This window comes from Artibeus jamaicensis, unplaced genomic scaffold, assembly GCF_021234435.1.
Source record: "Artibeus jamaicensis isolate MK-2021 breed Jamaican fruit bat unplaced genomic scaffold, CSHL_Jam_final contig_729, whole genome shotgun sequence".
NCBI lineage: Eukaryota > Metazoa > Chordata > Mammalia > Chiroptera > Phyllostomidae > Artibeus > Artibeus jamaicensis.
Window position 1 is genome coordinate 7953897 of NW_026521939.1, and position 21550 is coordinate 7975446.

The window sequence follows — 21550 nt, forward strand, 5'->3', positions numbered from 1 at the left end:
CTAAAATGGTGGAAGTGTTAAAGCATCGGCCTGCATACCTCTTCCAATGTCTTGATCTAGCAGCAGAGTGAGAAGTGAGGTTTCCTGGGGTTGGGATAGCTCAGACCATGGAGGCCTCTGCACATGTTGGAAGACACTCTTTACAGCCCCTGGTAAGTGTGGGGGCCAACACTGAAAACCTGCTCCTACGCTAGCAACTCCTGTCTCCTTCCATTGAGAGAAATGCAGGTGGAGGAGTGATAGAAACTCAGGTACCACCCCATCAGGTTACCAGCCTGAAGTAGTTTCCTGTGGCTTCCATGACAAGTTACAAAAAAAACTTGGGGGTTTAAAGCAATAGAAATTTACTTTCTTGCAGTTTTGGACACCGCAAGTCCAAACTGAAGGTGCTGCAAGGCCAAGCTCCCTCTGAAGTCTCCAGGGGAGGATCCCTCCTTGCCTGGCTCGACTTCCAGGGTCTCTGTGGGCTCCAGGCATGCCTAGGCTTGTGGCTGCATCATTCCAGTCTCTGCCTTCCTTTCCATATGGCCTTCTCCCCTGAGTGTCTCCTCTTCCTATGAAAGATTCTTCTTCTAAGTCGTTGGATTTAGGGCCCTTCCAAGGATTTCGTTTTGAGATCCTTAACTGTTAAAAATTCAAAGACCCGATTTCTAAATAAGGTCATGTGCCAGGGTGTTCAGGGGACACCTCAACCCACAACAGTCACCTGGGTTACAGTAAGGTTTTCTCCTTCACTCAACCCCGAAAACAAATTCTATATTAAAAGCACAAACCAACACCATCTTCTGACAGGTGTCCTACCTCAGCACAGACAGAGTGAGCTCTCCTCTGGTGTATGGGTGCAGGGTGAGCCCTCAGCACTCGCTGCTCTACTGAATGGGTGCTTCTGGGAGTGACACCATGTCCACCTGATGCTCAGTGCACAGGTGTGCAACATGGGCTCTCGTGCATGAACCTCCACCATTAAGGGATGTGATAATTGTGCTGGCTGGATTTCTGTGCCTTCTCCTTCCCAGCCTCTTAATCGCAGTTGTTTGGCGGACCTCACTCTGTGCCAGGCACTGTTACAAGCACTTTATCTGTAATTCCTCACTTAATTTTCACAGTGGCCCTCTGAGGTTGGGACACCCAACAGCTCCATTGTATACACTGAGAAACTGCCATGCAGAGAGGTTAAGGCACTTGTCTGAGCAAGTGCTGGTCAGCCTCAGAGCTGGGATTTGAACTGGCTCTAGCATCTGTGCCTTTAACCACAGTGCTACATTGCTTCTCATTAAAAATATATTCTCCTTATAAAAAATAAAAAATACAAATATATAGGCATCTTCGTGACCGTGTTCCAATCTCAGACCATCCCACCAGCAGGTAAGCACTGCTCTCTTGTTTGATTTCATATTTCTACTACACCTTTGATAGGCATTTGCATATATTTATATGTCTACACATAATTATAAAATTTTATTCTGTGGGATGCTGTTAAATTATGCAGTATGTCACAGTTTGGTTTTCAATCAATCATGTGTTTTAAAGAGCCTTCCATATCTGTAGGTGTTTTTTTCTTCATTTTCTTCGGCTGCTGGAACAATTCCATGGTATGCATGCATCACAATCTATTTAACCATTTCCCTCTGGGGGATGTTAGTCAGGTGATTGTGTTAAAAATCTTGATGAGTCCTCTGTGCACTTTCATGAGTAGTTCTGCAGGAATAATCACAAAAAGTAGATTTTCTGAGTCCAAGTATTCACACTGTCTTGAAAACTTTAGTCTTAGCCAAAATGATTGATTGATTATTTTCTGAGTGGCTTTGTGGTGCAGAACATGAACTTTTTAGAGATAAATGCCTGGATTCCTACACTGGTTCTGATATTACTGTGTGACCTTTGGCAAATTAAATAACCTCTCTGATCCAGCCTTCTGGAACTCCTTTGAGAAGAGACTTGACTTAGGAAAAGTACCTGGCACTATATCTGACACATAATAGAGGTTTTATCAAACATTGATTCTTTTTCCATCATCTTATTTTTATTTATTTATTTTAATATATTTTATTCATTATGCCATTATATAGTTGTTCCATTTTTCTCCCCTTTATTCCCTTCCATCCTGTACCAGCCCCCACTATCATTCCTCTACCTTAGTTCATGTCCATGGGTCATACATACAAGTTCTTTGGCTTCTCCATTTCCTATACCATATCCCCTGTCTATTTTGTACCTACCATTTATGCTTCCTATTCTCTGTACCATTCCCCCCATTATCCCCCCTCTTCCTCCCCATCGATAGCCCTCCATTCGGTCTCTATTTCTGTGAATCTGGTCCTGTTCTAGTTGTTTGCTTAGTTTGTTTTGCTTTTATTTCTTTTTTAAGGTTCGGTTGTTGATAGTTGTGAGTTTGTTGTCATTTTACTGTTCATATTTTTATTTTTTTCTTATATAAATCCCTTTACTATTTCCTATAATAAGGGCTTCATGATGATGATCTCCTTTAATTTGACCTTATCTGGGAACCACTTTATCTGTCCTTCCATTCTAAATGATAGCTTCTCTGGATAGAGTAATCTTGAATGTAGGTCCTTGCCTTTCATGACTTTGAATATTTACCATATTCACCCAACATCACTTTCATTTTCATGTGTTCTGGCCTGTGAGATTCCCTGTCCTGTAGTCCTGGTGTGTGACAGGTTCAGCAGCATCATTTATCACTACCAGGACAATGGGAAACTTAAGAGCTAAGGATCCTGGATTCAAATTTCCTCTCTGCTAATGTCCAGCTGTAGGACCTTGGACAAGTTAATTAACCTCTTAAAGCCAAGTTTTCCTTTTTATAAAATGATGCCAATTTTGGTTCCTCCATGTAGGAGTCCATCATATGGGTTAAATGCAATATGCAGGCAAAGAGCATAGTAAACATTTAAGAAAAGTCTGCACAGAGAAAATAGTTTTGAGCATTTTTTTATTATATACTACGCACCTTGGAAATTGTCAGCTCTTATTCCACACCCTTGAAGAGTATATTGTAAGGAACTCTATAAAATACTTATATTACAGAAGGGATCAATATTTTTCCTATGGCAGAACATGAATTGTAGTGTGAGGAAATAGTAGCATTTGCATAATGCTTTAAAATTCACCAAGAAAATTAATAGCAAATTTATAACAAATGTATAGCAAATTCCTTCAACTGGTGTACAACCATGTGGGGAGATTGTTTTCTTTCTAGTCACATGGGCTTAGAAGAGTATACAGATTTTTCCCACCATCCATCCCATATCTTGTTCCTTTGACCCCACATCTCATCTGCAGACTTGCCTTTGGATTTGGGAAGCTCTGCAGGGACACCCAAAGGCACATTGCTGTAGTTCACTGTCTTTCTGTTTTACTCAGTGCCTGCCTCCATCTATATCATTCCCTCCCTCTCTCTCTCCTTCCCTTGTTTCCTCTCTCTGCGTCTACATCTCTCTCTCTCTGTCTTACAAAATTGCTCAGGATTTTTCCATTAAAAAATAAATATTAGCCATTAGTCTTTTTTTTACCCAATTCACAGTGACTGTTACTGGTAGAAATAATTAACACAAATTAAACTCACAACAGCTAAAAGCACATAGGATGAAATTTGTTATTGACTAAAAATCCATAGATGACTCAAATCTTCTTGGCCAATTTTGGATCTCTGCACAGTTTTGACCCAGGAGCATAGGACTTGATGGAAATAATAATCACAAAAGAAAAGTCAAAAGAGCGGAAGTTATAAATCAGTAGAATTTGTTATGGTTCAAATGCCAATCAATGAATCAAAGCCTTATAATTTAAACACTAAGGAATTGATTGCAGTGAAAATAGTTTCCAAAAGAAAATGGAAACAATTTAACTATGCTATGTAAGACATCAATCTAGGAATTAAATTAGCTTAATGGATTTTGCTCGGAAAAATGCCTCCTTATTGAAAATTCATTAAACTTTGTATTCATAAACTTAGAGTCAAAATGTGATTCTAAGCTCCTTCCTAAAGCCAGTTTTAGACTATCCTGTGCCGATTGCAGTTTTAGTTTCTGTGCATTTGAATGTCTCTTGCCTAAGCCGGCACTTGCAAAAGTCGTCATGCCTCAGTGGTACCACTTCTTGGGCCAACCAAAGCCCTTCACCCTCAAATAACCCTGTGTCTGGGTGCTTGATAATGGTCTACATCACCATTGCTTCTTCTCTGCCCAATGAAGTCCCCACTAATCTTCATTGAAGGCCTCAGTGATCTCCTGGATTTGCACCTAAATCTACAATTTACAGAATACCTTCATTTCCATTTTCATCTGTCCAACAGCCAGCCCTGTGAGAGCTACTATTTCGCCATCTTACAGATGAACAAGAGATAAGCAAGTTGAAACTCCAAGAGGTCTCAGAACTAGGCCTCATTCACAGAGCCAACACTGAACCCCACCCACTGTTCCATAGTGGCCATCTAAACATGCTGACTGGCCTAAATTGCTGGGTGATGTATTTCTCTACCTAGAAAGGCTTTGATGTGACCTAAAAAAATGACATTCAGTTATCATCAAAGAGATGTTTAATTTTCAGTAACACTTTAGACCTCCAACATGCACACACACACAGGTTTCATTAATCCATCAGAACAAGTCAATGTCTCGTAAAAGGCTTCTTGAATGTTAATGAATGAATAATTAACTTTAACTATATAATTAGGCTTTAAATATGCTGAGACCCCCAGAGAGCATCTGAAAACATGTATAAGGAGATGAAGAGCTAAAATCAGAAACTTTTGATTAGGAAGTATCAAGCTACTTGACAATACAAGTTCCCATTCTCAAAGGACCATGGTCTTCCTTTATGTTGGGGGAATCAGATTTGCCCACAAGTAGTCTTGGGGCTAAAGTGAACTTTCAGGCCATCATGCAGGTACAAGAAAGACTGACTGAAGTAACAGAATCAGATCTACACACTCCAGCAAGCTGTAGCTACTCTGCAAAGCTGTTAAAAAATCAGGCAGGAAGATGCTAGGTTAAAGTAGCATGGGGTACATGTGACAGTCTTCCTTTGTTGCAGATTTGCTGAAAGGTCATCTTATTCCCCCTTTCATTCTGAATTACTGTCACTTTTAATCATTTGCTTTCCTTGAGGACTGCCAGCAACAGGGAGAGGTGACAGCACCACACAGCCTCAGTGATGCCAGGCAAGGCGATGGGTATGTCATGAAACCTACACAGCATTCATTTCAGGCTCTAGTTCTGTTTCAGCCCTCACATTGGGGAACGCAGGTATTGTTTCATTTGTTGCAAAGGTTTGGAGAAACAATCAGCCCTCTGTAGGGAGTAGAATTGGGCTGGGTAGGGGCTCTATCCCCATCACAGGTCTCTGATCCTGATCTTTGAGCCTTCTCTGTCCACTAGGAGAAGCACTTAGCCAGTGACAGCCATGCAACCTCAGCAGGAGCTGGGAAGGTAGGAACAAAGATGATTTCCTCTTGAAAAGCAGAAGAAAATACGGAGCAGAGAATCATACTGGGTTCCTTACCTGTGAGCCCTCATGCACCCAGCTGACTGCTCTAAGTTCTGAGGGCCTCTTTCCCCCAGTGTCAGCCTTTCATCTCTGTGATATTGCAAACCCAAAGCTTCCAATTACCATGTGGCAGCCTAATATATCCCTCTGTCTCCAGCAATCACAGCTCCAATCCCCCAAGTGCTTTTGGTCTAAATTGGGCTTTATTTTCAGATGGTCTTTTCTTCTTCCTTACTTTTAGCTTTAACAAGAAGCTATGGCCATCTACATCTAAACATCTCCTGAATGAATGGCCAGAGATGTTTTCTGTGGGGTAACTCCAGACTTGACACAACTATGTATCTTCTGGAAAAGGGACACATGAACAACCCACTAAAATCTTTTAAAACTTTATTCTGGTCTTATCCTTGCTTTCTTTTTCATATCATTGAGCTTGATTTATAGCTGTAACCCCCAGTCCAAATTTCATAAGTAATAGAGCTGTCTTAGTTTATTTTACAAGTCTTATGGATCACATGGTGGCAGTGGTTATTCTGTGGCCTTTGGTATCAGACTGTGTGAAGTCCAAATGCTGTTCTGACACTTCTAAGCCGGGAGGTTGTGTAGAGTTGCTTCACCTCTCTGTGACTTAGGTCCTCATCTCACAATGGGGATGGCAGTAGTATGTAAATCTACTCATAGTTAGAAGGAATAATTGACATGAAATAACAGATATAAAATATTTAGGACTGGATTTGTCACACAGAATGCAAAAGAGCCGTGAGCCCCTTTGCTGTGAACTCTGGATTTGACTGGATGCTTCCGTGTGTCCTGAACATTTGTTATGTGCCTGTCACTGCACACATTTTACTTACATAACCTCCCTTTATTCCCAGCATCCCTCAAAGGTCAGATATCATCCACTACTTGATCACACATTTTGGCCACAAAGCCCACTCATAAGGATATCAGCAATTTTTAATTTTTTAACAATGAGAATATTTTTCTTTCTATTGAAAAAAAGATTCACCATGAAATATGGCAATGATTTCTGATATCTGTGCTTAATGATTTAAACTGCTGTTGGGCACATCTCTGTGGCTGCCAGATGCAGTTTTAGACTGCCATCCCAGAAATGCATCAGCATGTGGAGAGTTAGCAACATGGGAAAAGCTTCACCCCATGAATACCAACATATGGTCTTAACATTTCAATGTACCTGTGCACACATATGTGTGTATTTATGTTTATTTTTTGAGGAATTGAGAGAAGAGAGTTGGGGAGGCTTAGAAAGTCTTAAAAAAACCTAGGTTCTCCAGGTCTTTGTGGTAACTTTGATATGTGAAGTAGGGATGTTGCAAAACACCCCACTTCAATCAAGAGGACAGATGTCGTCCATGGCCTGAAGTCTTCAGAAAACACGTGTTATCCAGGGCCTCAATTTCCCTATGAAGAGTGGCAGAAGGTGACTATCAGCTTGCAGCATTATAAGGTGCCAACGCTTGGTGAGTTTCTCAGCAGGGCCACCAACCATACAAAAGAAGGAAGTGACTTTCCTGAGGACACACCATGATCTGAATCTGGACTAGGACTCAGCTCCCTTCTACCTGCTGGTCCACTGCTCCAGTCATGCCCTCTACAACCATCACACAAAAACTGATCTCTCAAAACTCCCCATCCCTTATGTCCACAGGTCTCAGTATTGCCTGCTCTGCAGAAAGGCTGTTTCCTTTTGGTTTGTCACTGCTGGTTGGCCATCACCATTGACAATGCCCAGTTTTCTTTCTCTTCTGCTTGGATGATCTGATCCCCTTTGAACACTCTCAGAGTATAAACCAATCCTACAGCCTTGGACAAAAGCTTCAGGATCTTTCTATTGCTGAGACTACCTTGTAGTCTTGCCCCATCTCTAACCATTATAGAAACAAAAAGTTAAAACTTAGAACGCAGCTGTAAACCTTCCAAACAGTTCTGCTCCCTTAGGGAGTCCTCAGCAGCTGTCTCTGAAAGGCTGCAGCGTTTACATCCACTCCCTGCCACTTTAATTTTTCTATGCTTCATTGTTTTACATTTTTCTGTTAAAGAAAGAAAGGAAGTAAAGTTGAGAAAGTGCCAGGAAGTTGAGTGATCTCCAATTTCACTTTCCTACCTACTTCAGAATTGAGTATTCATCCCCATGTTCAAGAGTGATAATTCCAGCCTTGTTAAATAACTTTAAAAATTGGAAACAATATTCACACTTGCTCAAAGAGATCTAGGTTATGAATGAGGCACAGGGATGCCATTGAGGGGATTACATGGTGCTTGTCTTTTGCGGGGTGCTGACTGAGAGGGCCATACAGAACTTCTAGGATGATGAAAACGTTCTATACCTTGATCTGCATGGTGATTTCTAAGGATATGTACATATGTCAAATTTTATCTAATGCTTTATTATATATAAGTTATACTTCAATAAAAATAAATGTATCTGAAAAAGTACTATGTATATTGGTACAAAACGTGTTCACTATGTGTGGTGTGAAATGAGAAAGAAAAGCAATTTGTGAAATAGTTTGTATAGTATAATCCTACTTGGGGGGTTAAAACAAATGCTGGCAACCAATGGCCCATGGGCCAATCTGTTGTAAATAGCCTTTTACTAGAACAGAGCTGAGTTCATTCATTTATGTTTTATCTATGGCTGCTTCCATGCTGTGTGTTAGGTCCTAGGGCTGCCATAAGATGTACCATAAACTGAGAGGGTTAAACAACAGGATTATTTGTCTCATAGTCCTGGAGCCTTGGAGTCTGAGACCTAGCTGTTGACAGGCCGATGCTCCCTCTGCAGGCACTACGGAGGGGTCTGTTCCAGCCTCTCCCCTGGCCTCTGGTGGTTCCTAGACTTGTGGCAGCATCACTCCAACCCTCACACAGCATTCTCCTGTGGTCAGATTTCCCTTTTCATAAGGACACCTGTCCTTATGGTACCCACCCTACTCCAGCACGACCTCATCTTAATAACACCTGCAATGACCCTATCTTTAAATAGGATCATATTATGAGGTGCTGAGGGTTAGGACTTCAACATATGAGTTTTGGGGAGGGGGACACTATTCAGGCCATAACATGTTACAACAGGAGAGTTGAGTAGTTGCAGCAAAGACCATATAGCCCACAAAACCTAAACTATGTATTATCTTACCTTTGCAGGAAAGTTACCACTCCCTGTTTTAAAAGATGTGTGAATATGTTTGTGACTCTGTGTATGTGCACATGCATAAATTTGGAAGGTTATTCACCAATACTTTAACAGAGGTTGCCTCTGAATTACAGAATTATGGGCAATTTTAATTTTAATTATATTTTTGTCATTTTCTATATTATTTAGGTTTCTAGAAACTATTATGTAATCATTTTTATAATATAAATACACAGTAAGCATGTTTCTCTTGGGAAGAAGAAACCTTGTTTTTATTTAGTCCCTCTCCCCTTCCTACCTGCTACCACCAAATCTTCCTGCCCCTTAATAGTTCACTTTGTTCTGATGCAACCATTCTAAATAGGCCACTGTTCTCCACTGTTGGGAGTGCTAAAGGCAACACTTCACAAACCAGCAAACTCAACTGTTTACTCACTTGGGCATAAGGATTCTCATGTCTTTATTTAGCTGCCTCTTGTAACTTGGAGAGAAAAGGTTCTGGCTTTTATCTCCTCATTAAAAATAGATCCCTTTATGACGAGAGGATGGACTGGACATAAGTCACCATCTCCAGCATGAAAAGAAGTGTGTGATGCAGTATCGGGCTTTGGGAATTGGCCTCCAAAATGGTACCCCACCATTCCTGTGACTCCTTGGTTTCTTGTCATTGCAGGAAACTGGATGCTTTCATCTATGATGCAGCAGTCTTGAATTACAAGGCTGGGCGGGATGAAGGCTGCAAGCTGGTGACCATCGGGAGTGGGTACATCTTTGCCACCACTGGTTATGGAATTGCTCTCCAGAAGGGCTCCCCTTGGAAGAGGCAGATAGATCTGGCCCTGCTCCAGTTTGTGGGTGATGGTAAGACCTTGGGCGACCCCCTGCTTTGGGGTTCTTGAGACCCTTACATTTTCTGTTTTTTCATTGACTTCCCAATATATCTTTGTGTGATGAACTGGAACACTAAAATTATTTATTGAGCACCAATCACATGATACCATGGTTCTTTGGGTTTCTTATCATGGAGCCAGTTATAGATAGCCTCATTTTTTAAAGGAATTTATTTTAAGGATGCAGAAGTGTCCATCTCAGTGAATTTGTAAAGCATTGAGCAAATAGATTTAAAGGAAAAATAGCAACCAGGGTAGTCCTGGAGCCACAATGGCATGAATTCATAGGTTCTCTCTCTGCAGCAGTAATTCTCAAGAGCAGGAAGGATTTTGTGCTCAACAGGGCACTTGGTATGCCTGGAGACGTTTTTTATTGTATGTTTGTTAATTGCATCTAGAGGGTAGAAGCCAAGGATGAGGGATGCTGGCAAGCATCTTACCAAGCCCAGGATAACCATCCTCCACATCTCAAAATACAGAATTATCTGATGTTAATCATACTGGAGCTGTGAAACTCTGCTCTAGAGTGGTGACATTACATAACCAGTTTACAGTAAGTCCCCATCTCTAGTCTCTCTATTCTAAATTCCAAATTCCAGACGAAGAATTCTTGGCACATTTTGGGTCAAGGACTCTTTCCTGGACATATCATGAGCGAATAAAATGTGGAGCTCTATTGTACTAACGGAATAGCTCCTATTATTATCCCATGAAGAAATGAAAGAAGTGCAAGTTATAGAAAGGGAATAGGGAGCAGAAATTTCATGGATTTTTCAGTATAGTCTACTCCTTGACTTAATATCATGCAAAAAAAAACAACAGTTTCCACCATAGTGGGGATTATAGTCTAATGGGATTATGACATTCATGAAACTACAGAGAATTGGGTCAACTCTATCTCCAGCATCATTTTCTTCAGTCTGTCCTTCTCTATCTCCTCATGGGTGATCTCACCAGAGCCTGTGCCACGACATCGTTTTTTAGAGTCCTATTCTGCCCGAGATGGCAGGTTGATTTTGCTCTGAATTGACAGCCCTGGGGTAGGAAAAACAAAGCCTGTAGAGCTGGCAGGTTAACACTGAAAACTTGAGTAAGTGTGAGTAGGGTACAGACACTTGGGACATAGGCAGAAGCAGTATTCAGGGATGAGTGGTGGCTACAGTCAGAATGGCTATAAAATATGCTCTGCCTGTCTACAGGCAGGAAAGGAAAATCTGGTGACTACTGTGGCCAGATACATCGAAATGGGCAGAGGTTAGTATGTATGGTGGATGTGAGTTTAACAAAGTACATAATTCCTTGCAGCTTCTCCTCCTCTTTCTTCTTTCAGAATTGAACGCTAGATTCTCACAGTGCTCTCAAGAAATGTAAATGTGTATTATATTTAACTCTCAAGTAATAACATCTGAGTTTTTAAATTCCTTATAGTATATTTGTTTGTACCTTCCTCAGATCATGAGCCATATTCTCCACTGTGTAATAGTGCTTTGTGGCTATGCTGGCCAGCTATTGCTGTGAAATATTAGAGGCATACAACAATAAGCATTTATTTTGCACATGGGAGTGCAGGTTGAATGGCAAAGCTCTGCCTCAGGCTGTGATGGTTATGGTGACTCTACTCCCTCTGCAAGCCGATGGATCAACTGTGTGGTCTCTGCTCCATGTTTGTTTATTTTGGGTCTCAGGCTGAAAGGTTAGCAACTATCTAAGAGAGGCTCTTTTCTTGGCTAAGTGAGAGTCACAAAAAAGAACACCTAACTGCCCATGCACATTTCAAGTCTCTGCTTCATCACATTCATGTCTACTTACTCCCTCCTGCCTAAAGCAAATCAGGTGACCAAGCCCAAGGTCAAGGAATCAAAAGTACACTTAACCTTTTAGGACTCGAGTTACATGACAAGGAGTGTGGACACAGAGAGAGATGAAGAGTTGGATAATTGTCCCATCTACCACCGTGGTTGCCTAAGCAACTCTACACTGGGAGAACTACTCAATAAACAAGAGTCTTGTTTCCAGCAGTGAACATCACAAAATACCGAACATAATGGATAACTGGTCAATGAAGAATTTCATGAATAAATATGCACATGGATGAATGATCAGTGTTGGGATGTGTTTCATTTGACAAGAAACTTTTAAATATGATGGATAGCTGTCAAATAATGAATTCTAACTCTACTCCTACCTACCATTGCTGTCACTCATGCAGAATCTGTTATGAAGTAGGCACATATTTAGGTAATAGAAAATGCCAGTTATTGTACTGGATACATTACATATGTTCTTTAATTTAACATTCTTAACAACCTGATGAAGTTTAGTATTGTTTACACTCATTTCACAGAGGAAAAAACAAGCTCAAAGGGCTTGGGAGCCCCCTACTGAGTCAGGGCAAAGCCTCTACTTAAGGGACCTTATTCTAGAAGGGGGTCAGTTAAGTAAGACTCCTGTTATATTTAATTCTCTAAAGCATCTTTTAAAGTTGGCTAATTAGACATTTGAGATATGTAGACCCTTTAAAAAGGAGTAATTTAGTGCATATGTGAACCAAATTTATTGTCCCATTTATAAATAATTCTGCAAAGGGGGTGATTTTCTTAGCCTCAGCTGTGACTGAGTATAAAAATATTTACCTGATAAAGTTGTAAGGATGAAATGTGAGAATGCATGTAAAGAGATTAGCTAACATATCACCACCAACATCATCACCATCATCATCATTACCATAATCGCCATCATCACCACAATCACCATCATCATCTTCCTCATTATCATTATCACTGTCCATCCACAACTCCTTCAATACTCAACATACATTAGTTAGTGTTGTATTGGTAATAACGTAGTCAAGTCAGTATCACAGAAAATGTCCTCTTCTTGGCAAATAAAAAATAAAAAGTAAAGTCATTTAGATAGGCCAGAGGCATGTTTCTTGTACTAGCAGAGCATATAGATTCTTATAAATATGTTCTGGCTCATTGCTTTCCTGGTCAGACTGTCGGGCTTGGGAAATGTGTCTTCTCCGCTTCATCTTTAGAGACCATCTGGAAGAAAAACATTGGAGAGAAAATGACGTAGCTCCAGAGGGCGTCTTAACATAATCTTCATGGAAAGCCATGTACAATTCTGAATGTCTCTCTAGGAGTAAATACATGCATTAACACAGCTGCATAAATATTTCACTTATCTTATGCAGTTTCAGCAGGATTAATTATGCTCTAAAATTAGACCTGTAAAGAGCACAGTGCTGAGCGGTACCTAATTATTATTCATCCTCTAGAATGGAGTGTTTATCTCTTGTTATAGAGTAACTTCAGTGGACGATTACGAGTGTAATGAGTGTCAAAAGTATAAATTTTTTTCTTAATGAGCTGTATAAATGCAACCTTTGAGTGGAATGTTTGGTTATTGGGGGAACCTTTTGCATCTGCCTGCTAGGCATCTCCCTAGAAAAAGGGCCACCGATCTGCCTGAAGATATACACAGATCCTGATAAAATCTTGCCTTCATTTTCCTATAAAATCATTGTGTCCTTTATGAAATAGTGGAGTGCATCATGGGGATCTTTGCTGTCAGTAGTTTAAGTAACAACACTCATAGGTACTTTTCAGCTTTGATCATGAACATCCAACATTTACTGAGAAATATACCTTCCTAGGAACTGATGTTCCAAGAAGGGAATGTCACAGTCTTTTCCTTTTTTCCTTTCAGGAACTTACAGTGTATTTGATAGGTTAAAATATCTGAACCCAAAATATTAACATTTTTTAATCCTTACCCGAGCATATCCTTATTGGTTTTAGAGAGAGAGAAAGGGAGGGAGAGAATCATCAACATGAGAAACACTGATGAGTTGCCTATTGCACGCACCCAACCTGTGACAAAATCTGCAACCTAGGCATGTGCCCTGACCAGAGATCAAACCAACAACCTTCCAGTTTATGGGACAATGCTCCAACCAACTGAGCCACACTAGGCAGGGCTGAACATATTTATAATAACTTATGTATATGAAGGAATACAGATGTATGTGTGTATATATATATATATATATTCTTAGGTGTCTAGGGTAGGTTAGAAACTAGTCAAGGTGAAATATGAGAGAAACTAGTTTTTTAAGATGGAGGAATAAAAGGACTGAAAAAGTCATGAGGAAAGCAGGTGTAGTGAGTTTTAAACAAAGAATAGAATGGGCCAAAATTAATAGAGGTTCATTCATTAACTCATCCGGCAACCAGCAAGTATCTACTGAGTAGCTAATATCTCTCTGGCACCTAAAAGATAACACTTGGATGATAGCATAAATAATGAGTAAATCTAGGGCCTAAAAATGGCATTTCTGTCTTCAAAGGGGAGGTTGAACAGCAGATATCATAGGTCCCACTAATCTCATGAATTTTGTAACTTTTTATGTGACTCTGAGATTTGAAGAGAGAGAAGGAAGAAAGATCAGAGAGCTTAAAGCCCTTTTGATGTATACAAGCAAAAAAAAAGATATTGAGGAGAACAGATTGTGTAATAATATTATTCAGAAACAAGTAGTACCGATAAAAAGGGAGGAAATGATTGTTTCTGAGCTCACACTCAATGGTCCAGCTCTGTGCCAAGCACATCACAAATGATTTTAGTAACTCCATATAACATTCTGGAGTTGATCCTATTATCTCCATTTTGCAGACCAGGAAAGTGAGACTCAGTTAAGTGAGTGACAGCAGAGCTTCTCAAACCTGAACAGGAATCACCAGGGGATTATTATGTCGGCAGGTCTGGGGAAGGGAGCCTGGGATTCTGCACTTCTGACAAGCTGCCAGGCGATGCTGATGCTGCTGGTCTGCGGACAACATTCTGTGTAGATTGTAAAACTGAATCATATTTATGTAACTCCAGTTCTAATCACCTTTCCATTAAACTATGCCAGCGGCCAGATCACCTTAGTTACAAGTAATACGCTTTAGCATGGACAAACATTTAATCTTCCATTTTGTACTTTGCTCAATTTTCATGGTTTTGGTTTATTTTTAAACTCAGAAATACATTACTTGTCCATATCTGAGACATTACTGAATTCACTGAGCAAATAAAATTAAATATATGTATTACCATATTTTTATAAATCATTTATATGGTATACCCCATTGTACTTTACATCATATTTAGGTATATGTGAAAGATATCACATGTGAAACACTTAAAAGATATGACACATGTATCCCTTATATTAATATTTTGTTAAATAGGTGACCAACTCAACCCATTTTGTGGGGACTCTCCCAGTTTTAAAATTAGCTAGTGACCCTCGTTATCTCATACTGGAGCACATAAAATAGATATGTATGAAATAGTTGATGTATACCATATTATATCATTTCAGTTGGTAGGTACATTGGGTACCTATCCATTGTCTTTATCCCTTTCATTCTACAAGTTTGCAAGCAGTCTTGTCCAGATTGATAACAAATTGGAAGGGACCACACATACTCTGCTCTTGTATTAATTCAGAACCTTGCTGCATTTGACTCCAGAGCTTTGAAAAGCACCACTCCAGGATAAAGATGCTCACAGATCTTGGAGTGGGGGAGCACTAGAGCAGAGTCTTTGGAGAGGCCTGCTTCCTTACTTCCCAGTGAGTAGATGTTAATATTCCTGGTTTCCTTATGTGTTGGCTGCTCCTCCATTGAAACATGCAGGGTGGCTTTGAATGGCATGGGTTCCCATGCTGCCAGCTAGGGTACAGTGTTTGCGTGATTACAGAAGTTCTCTGTATATCTAATTAGGATTCTCATAAATTGCTCTGAGCCACTGGATGGGTTGCTAATATCCTTAGGATTGGCCTTGTCCAGCTTCCCAGCTTAATATCTTTGGACTGATGTCCAAGTCTCTGGGAGAGCTAGACCGCCCCTTAATTTGGGTTGTGATAACCACCAATGCCTCTTCTCTGAGGATCGATACATTTGTGAGCAGCCTTTGCAGCCCATCTTTTTAGAGCTGGCTTAGAAATAGTATGGCAGTGTGCATTGCAGAAATTGCTGAAGGCTGGACCACTCCTAAATACTTTCCCCATTCAATTTTCTACAGCATCTGCAGTTCTACCATCTTTAAAAAATTGAGTTCTTTTATCAGTGGAATTCTTTCTTCCCTCTTTTCCTAACCCCATTGTTAGATTCGATGTTTGGCCCTTCAGCTTATATGCCACTCCTTAAAGACCTTCTTAAAGTCCACAGCTCTCACCTAGATGCCCTTATGAACTATAAACTCATTTAATTCCATACTTATAGCATTCTCTGGCATTTAGCAAAGCAAATGAAGGGTTAAGATAGAAGGTTCTATAACTTCCCAGCAGTATGACTTTGGGCAAATGAATTTCTGAGTTCCAGTATCCTCATCTTAAAATGAGAGCTGTTTAAGGAATAAGTGTGAAAATGAACAAAGAAACTAGCCCAGTGGTTGGCACATAATACATGCCTACTCATTGCCACCCTGTCTGTGTGCTCTGGTTCATGGCAGTGCAGTGCATTGTAAGTCCTTTGAAGGCAGACACTATCATGCCCATGTCTATTCATGTTGCCTTTCTCTCCCCTCAGGTCTCACTACTGAGCCTAGCACACAGTAGGTGTTCAAATGAAGTTTGTTGAATGAATTAATTAATGAATGAACAGATTTAATGCCATTACAGATATACTTTTGCAGGGCTTATATCATCAATTAAATATCTTTTCTGATGAAGGGAAGATATTTTAGGATATCTTTCATTAGGAAGGAGATTAAATATCTGTATGGAGAGAAGGGCACAAAGTAATCACTGTCCCATCTGACAGCCTTCTCAAGCCTCAGAGCCCCTATTACTGTAAGACAGAAAACAGGTTCCTCTCCTGTCTAATCTGCATACAGTTGTAGTCAAATACCCCTGTTTTACTTATTCTTTTTAACAGAAACCCTCTGAGATGGATATAATCAGCGAGATGATATTTTTTCTGGGTTTTAGAACTGGAGCAGATTATAAATTATTACTGAGTTTTGGTCAAGTTGGTAAATAAGAGAAAGAGTATTTTCCACAAGGAGTGGCAAACTATGGCCAAAACTGTGGCCATGGCCCAAATCCAGCCACTGCCCATTCTTGAAAATAAAGTTTTATTGAAAAACAGCCACATCCATTCACTCTGGTATTGTCTGTAGATGCTTTTGCACTACAACAACAGAGTTGAGTTGTTGCAAGAAAAACCATATGACCTGCAAAACTCCAAATATTTACTATCTGGCTCTTTCTAGAAAAAGTGTGACACTTTTGAGATCATTGACTCCTGGTCTTGGACTTTCTAAAGAAAGACAAGGAGGAAAAACTTAAAATTGTAGGTTGTCCAGTTCTCCTAAGAGAAAGGGAAAAATTTAAGATGACAAGAGGAAGAATAAAGGGGAGAGGAGTATGGGGAACCCAAAAGGGACAGATATATGAGGGAAAGAAATAGAAGGGAAGAAAGTAAATGAAGAGGAGGGGAAAATGATAAAGAAATAAAAACAGTCAAAAGCCAAAAAAGGGGAAAAGAGGGAGTGATGGAGGAAAAGGAGAGATGAAGAGAGGAAGGAGTGGGGAAGGGAGGTCAGAGAGAGATGTGTGCTAGGTGACTAGTCAAGCAGAGTTCAACCTGGGCATCTATGGGGCAGGCTGTATTTGCTCAGCTGAACATTTAGCCACATTGCAGACAAAACTGAAGGCCCACTGACCCATCTTGGCTCTGTGATGGAGCAAGGCACAGACCATGGGCTGACTCACTCCAGACTCGGAGAGGTCTAATCTATCTCCTGCTGGCTCCCCTGCCAGGATTTCTTCGTGATATAGGTGCCTATATCCTCAGATGACTCAGCAACACCCCATGGCAACCATTTAGAGATAAATGCCAAAATAAGGACAGAGGTTTCTGGGGAAAGGAGGTGCTTACTGAGAATCTCTTCCTTTTTTACAGGGAAAAGATAGTGTTCCATTCTCTAAATGGAAGTTGTTCAACAGTTACCATTATCATTGTTATTTTTATAGACATTTATAACAATAGGTAATGCAAGGGATAACCATGGGTCACAGCATAATCTCAGTCCTTAAATGTATTAATTTCATTCAGTTCTCAAAATGATGAAATGGCATTAGTTACGATTATTTATCCCTATTTATAGATGTACCTGGGGCACAGGTACATTAAATAAGGTGTCCAAACTAGTAAGTGGTAAGCGGGTGCAAGGGTTGTCCTTTAACCATTAAGCAATGTTGCTTCTTTATCTCCTGTGACCTTCATAGGCATCTCCTAAAGCAGGTTTTCTTATCTGGACAGAGGCACAGCTGTGATTTAAAAGATCAGCCAGAGACCAGAACCAGTGCTCCTTCCTCTTTCACTGAAGAAACAGCATCAGTTTCCTGCAGATGATGCTGGGCAAAATAACTTAGTGACAGAGATTGAGGGTGGGAGAGAAAGTGACCTACACGTTTTTCCATGGAGAATCTTGTCCATGCCCCGGGCCATGGCACTGTGGGAACAGGCTCAGCCTAATTTTTGAGATCATTCAACCCTGGCTGTTAGGGGAAAACTCAGGACCCGGAAGCAAGAGATGAGAAGGAATGAAACAAGGGCAGAATGTAATTAAGAGGAGTCAGATGTTTGACCCCAATACAGACTTGCAGAGCAGCCTCTCCAGGTTCACAGAGACCCGATTTTGTTGCCCAAATAGCTTGTTCCCCACAGAGCTCCTCAGAGCTGCACAATCTCTGGAATTTCAGAAAGTTATTGTTCCTTGCTAAACATGTTTTAATCAAATGGAAACTTCAAAGGCAGAAATCACAGTTTGGGCTGAGCTAGGCTGATCTGCAAATCATGAATTTTCTAGTCAGTTAGCAAAGACCAGGTGCCATTGACAAGACCCCAGTTTATTTACCCATTTGCTCATTCATTCATTCTCCCTGTAGACATACATCAACAAAGAATAACTGAGCAGCTTCAAAGCTCAAGGTGGTGGTATATAAAAATGACTGAAGACTCCTTGTTCTTTTGCCCTTAAAGTTACATCCATATTTATAAAGATGCTGTGTCACTTCTGTGTCCACCAGACTTACTCACTTAGGGAGCCTGTGGAAAAAAATGCAGATTCTGAAGCTTTACCCCCCGCCCAGGGGCATTTTTACATCCTCTCTCAGATGTAAAATAAAATTTAAGAACCACCCTTTAGGGTAACAATATTTACCATTTAGAAACACCTCATTCCAGAGAATTGGCAGTTACTGGATACATATGCCCTTGGCCAACAGATTACCCACTTACTTAGGGTCCATGAATTGGATATTTGCCCTGTATTTTATTCATCCTCCTTCTCTTCAGCTCCTAACTGGTTTCTCGGATCCAGAGTCCTTGGTGTTTGTGAAACCTGAGGAATAAAGGTACGGAACTTGGAATTGTTCGTGTGCAAACAGTAAGGAACATAGGAGACATAGGGGTGGGGTATGAATGGCAGAAGTAATCAAATAAACTTTAATGTTAAACTTTCTCATTCAGAAAGAAACAAAATAGACATGAAGGTGTTTGTTCTCAAAGATTTCATTTTCATGTAATACCAGTGTTAAAATAAAGCAGGCAAGCCTGAGAGACCCACATTTGGACAGACAATGAGCCAGTGCTTTTATTGATTAAATTGAATATGAAACCAGATTTAGATGCAGTAGCTCTGCTGATCCTTACACCTGTGATGAGGATCCAGTTGCAACCACTGGAAAGTGTGGCTAGAGATCATTACTGGGGATAGGTTGACTGAGTCTGATTTTTTACGTGTACCCAGACCTCATTTATACAGAATAGCAGCTTGGATGATATAAATCCAAGGGGGGTGATTAATCACCATTTTGATGCCCCAGCAACTGTCACCTCCTATATATATAACCTAGAAACTAAGTTCAGGGAAAACTACTCTTTTTGGGAAATGAAATGTTTTCAGAAAAAAAGGAAGTATCAGTCCTAAGCAAAGATTTGCAGTAAAGGGCTTAACTGCTTCTCTGTTGGCCTCTGACCAGATGGTACCGTAAAAATTAGACTTGTTTATCTCCCTACAAATTTTAACTAGAGACATACTTGGAATAATAATGGAATAGTACTTAAGAAACAGATAAAATATATAAATATCCCAAAGAGCCATTGACTATTCCTATAAGTCCACAGTGAATTTCCTAGGAGGTCCCTAGAGACCCACAGTTGCACTGTTTGTTATCCATCTGACATGAGGATCAGAGCAAGGTCGCAGTGTCAAACTTGTGCCTCACAAGCAGCGAATGGCTCAAATCAGGGAATGTCAAGTGTCAAGAGAACCATCAAAGTTGAGGTAAGACATAATGAATGACTTGCTGATAAGTCAAACACTGATGTCATAGAACTTCATGTAGTACTTACACGATGGATAAACAGAGGCCCCAAATCTCTCTCAGTCTACATTTTTTAAAAATATTTATTTATTTATTTATCTTTAGAGGGGAAGGAGAGAGGGAGAGAAACATCAATGTACGGTTGCCTCTAGTGCGTCCCCTGCTGGGAACTGGCCTGCAGGGAACTGGCTTGCAACCCAGGCATGTGCCCTGACTGGGAATTGAACCACGATCCTCTGGTTCACAGACCTGTGCTCAATCCACTGAGCTACACCAGCCAGGGCTCAGTCTACATTTTTTTAGTCACTTTGATTTGGCAAAGCAATATAATATACATATAGAAGCAGCCCAATCCACGACCTTAACATAATTATTTTCAATATATATATTCCCCTCTGGTCCTTGTTACTTGCAAACACATTTATTTAAATAATTGTTAGTCATGTGTACACTTTCATATTCTACTGTTTCACTTACTAGTATATTGTAAACATTTTTTCATGTTACATAATCTGGTCCTCATAATTACTTTTAATTTTTGCATAAAATGTCATAGTCATTATCAAACCATATTTTATTACTTTATTTTCTTAATGTTAAACATTTTATTTTTTGACTCATATAGATAAGGATGGAAGGAACATCTGCATGTTGTTTTTTACTTGTTTATTTTTAACAAATTCTTACCTGCAGATTTGCAAAGGTGGATAGATGGCTATAACTATCTCTAGGAGTCTGGATTTATGGTGTTATATTAGTGCCCAAATTGATTGTTGCCATCTAAATGTACTATTAATAATGAGTCAAGGTACCAAGTTTAACACAATGTTGCAGCACTGAGTATTGTGGGGGCTTTTTGTTTTGTTTGGGGGGCTGGTTTTTGCTCTTAGAGAAGGCACAGTGTGCTCTTTTGTGGTTGCCTTAATTTGAATGCTTGTGAATATTAGTGAATGCAGAAAAAAAATCTGAGTTGTCTTTGCCATCTGTTTTCAGCCATTTAACTATTGTACATATAAATTTAAATGAACATTTTATATTTCTTAGTAACTTGTTAAAACTTCTATTGTACTATTTCATATAAAAAGTCACCAGTGTAGCAGCATGGGGTGCAGCTAAGAACAAAGGCTTTGGGTTCAAACATAAGAAGTGATGTTTACTTGCTCCATCACCTTGGAAAAGTTACCCTTTTTAAGGGCCAATTTCCTTCTATTTCAGCTGGGGATTGTAATGACACCAACCAACTGGAATGATAAGAGAACACCTAACTAAGTATTGTAGGTGAAAACAATGGTGAGGATCTCCTTAAGATGGGATTTATCCTTGTTCATACATATAGTTTTCTTAAAAATCATTTCGTTTCCTTTTTTGATTGCTTAAATAAGGATTCCACCATGTGTGGCCCCCAGTGGCCTGTTGCCAGTTTTTGTGACTGACGTCCTGTTGGAACACAGACGCATCCCTTGCCCTGCATGCGCTTGTGGCAGTGTTTGTACTGCAGGGGCAGAGGCGAGCTGTCGTGACAGAGACCATATGGTCTCTGAAAAAATTTGCTAATTAGCCCTTTGAAAACAGATTGCTGACCTCTGGCTTCAATGATAAAAGTAA

At 40.1% G+C, this 21550-nt stretch overlaps 1 protein-coding gene across 2 annotated transcripts in view; it reads left to right on the forward strand.

Annotated features, from left to right (window-relative positions):
• Positions 1-21550, forward strand: part of GRIN2A (glutamate ionotropic receptor NMDA type subunit 2A) — a 362545-nt gene that overhangs the window by 320998 nt on the left and 19997 nt on the right. For both annotated transcript variants that reach the window (XM_037134583.2, XM_037134584.2), the window contains exon 10: positions 9342-9529. In XM_037134583.2, coding sequence (XP_036990478.2) covers positions 9342-9529 — 188 coding nt within the window. The remainder of the gene's footprint in view (positions 1-9341; positions 9530-21550) is intronic.